This window comes from Austrofundulus limnaeus, unplaced genomic scaffold (assembly GCF_001266775.1).
Source record: "Austrofundulus limnaeus strain Quisiro unplaced genomic scaffold, Austrofundulus_limnaeus-1.0 Scaffold376, whole genome shotgun sequence".
NCBI lineage: Eukaryota > Metazoa > Chordata > Actinopteri > Cyprinodontiformes > Rivulidae > Austrofundulus > Austrofundulus limnaeus.
In genome coordinates, this window is record NW_013952778.1 from 335,650 (window position 1) to 336,899 (window position 1,250).

At 44.6% G+C, this 1,250-nt stretch overlaps 1 protein-coding gene across 1 annotated transcript in view; it reads right to left on the reverse strand.

The window, feature by feature from the left end:
* The window catches only part of plpp2a (phospholipid phosphatase 2a), a 45,495-nt gene extending 44,758 nt beyond the window's left edge, over positions 1-737 (reverse strand). Inside the window, exon 1 of the mRNA XM_014023558.1 lies at positions 500-737. Coding sequence (XP_013879012.1) covers positions 500-560 — 61 coding nt within the window. The 5' untranslated portion in view covers positions 561-737. The remainder of the gene's footprint in view (positions 1-499) is intronic.
* Between the last annotated feature and the right edge of the window lie 513 nt (positions 738-1,250).

A 1,250-nucleotide genomic window follows, 5' to 3' on the forward strand; every position in this document is an offset into this window, starting at 1 on the left:
ACACACACACACACACACACACACACACACACACACACACACACACACACACACAGAATGACAAATAAATCAAAACATCCAATCCTCTATCTTTCCTCTGATTGCTTCAGTGAAGCAATCAGACCAGTGTCTCCCAGTGGTAAACATTGAACAATCCCACTCAGGGTTGAGACACAGTCTGCTTGGCTTGCTTCAACAAGATAAGGACTACTTACAAAACATTTGCTTCACAATTAAAATAAATATTCATAATGTGCTGATATTCTTTAGAAGAGTTTAAGATGACCTGCTCCACAGGGCGTTGTAGTCTTTAGTAAACCTGTATTATCTGTAAGAACTCATAAACCTAAGTTATGTCTGTTCAACAGTCCCGTGCGTCACTATGAACAGGATTCCTGATAAAGAGCTGGTCTGACTGAATACTTCAGAGCTTTGCGTGTGGCGACAGAGGTTACATTTCCAGCCATGTTGTCCGCCGCAGCGGCGGAGCAGAACTTACCGACAAAGACGCAAACAATATCCACAGCGATGAGCAGCAGCTTCTTTCCGTGCTCCGTCATGTTTCCTCCACCTTCGGACTCTGTTTCATAAATGAACCGCGGACTTTCAGTGAACCGCAGGCGGCAGGCTTGTTGTCACAAACACCTGTGGGTCTGCGTGTTCGGAAAAGGCTGGACCTGCCCGTCCTTCCGGCTCCGCTGCTCGGTGTTACCTGCCTGCTGCGCTGCTGCTGCTGCTGTGTCAGCCTGGTTCAGGTGTGCTACGTAAACGACGCACGCGCTCTGACCCCGCCTCCGCAGCGGGGCGCGGCTGCGCGAGACCGGAGAGGAAAACCTTTTTCGTCGTACACTGTCAGATCAGTTTGATTTAAACAAATATGTTAATAATCCCTTATTATTATTTTTAGAATGAATGAATTTGCAGCCTATTCCTGTTTTTAATTTTCCATACTGAAATATAACAATTACTGCAAATATGAGATGATTTAGGCATTCATGAATCAAACCGTGCAGTTCTTTCAAGAATACCCTTAAAACATTATAATTTCTATCATAATCTGTTCAGTTGCCCCAAAAACATACTCTTTGAGCTTTTTTAAGTAGCATATCTTTAAAAACAGAACTATAAGGCTGGACCTGCCCATCCAGCCTTATAGTTCCATGCAACCTTCAGGTGAAAATGAAGACCCCAAACCCAGACCCAAACCAGTGGTTATTCCGTATGTTGCGGGTGTTTCGGAGAAACTGAGA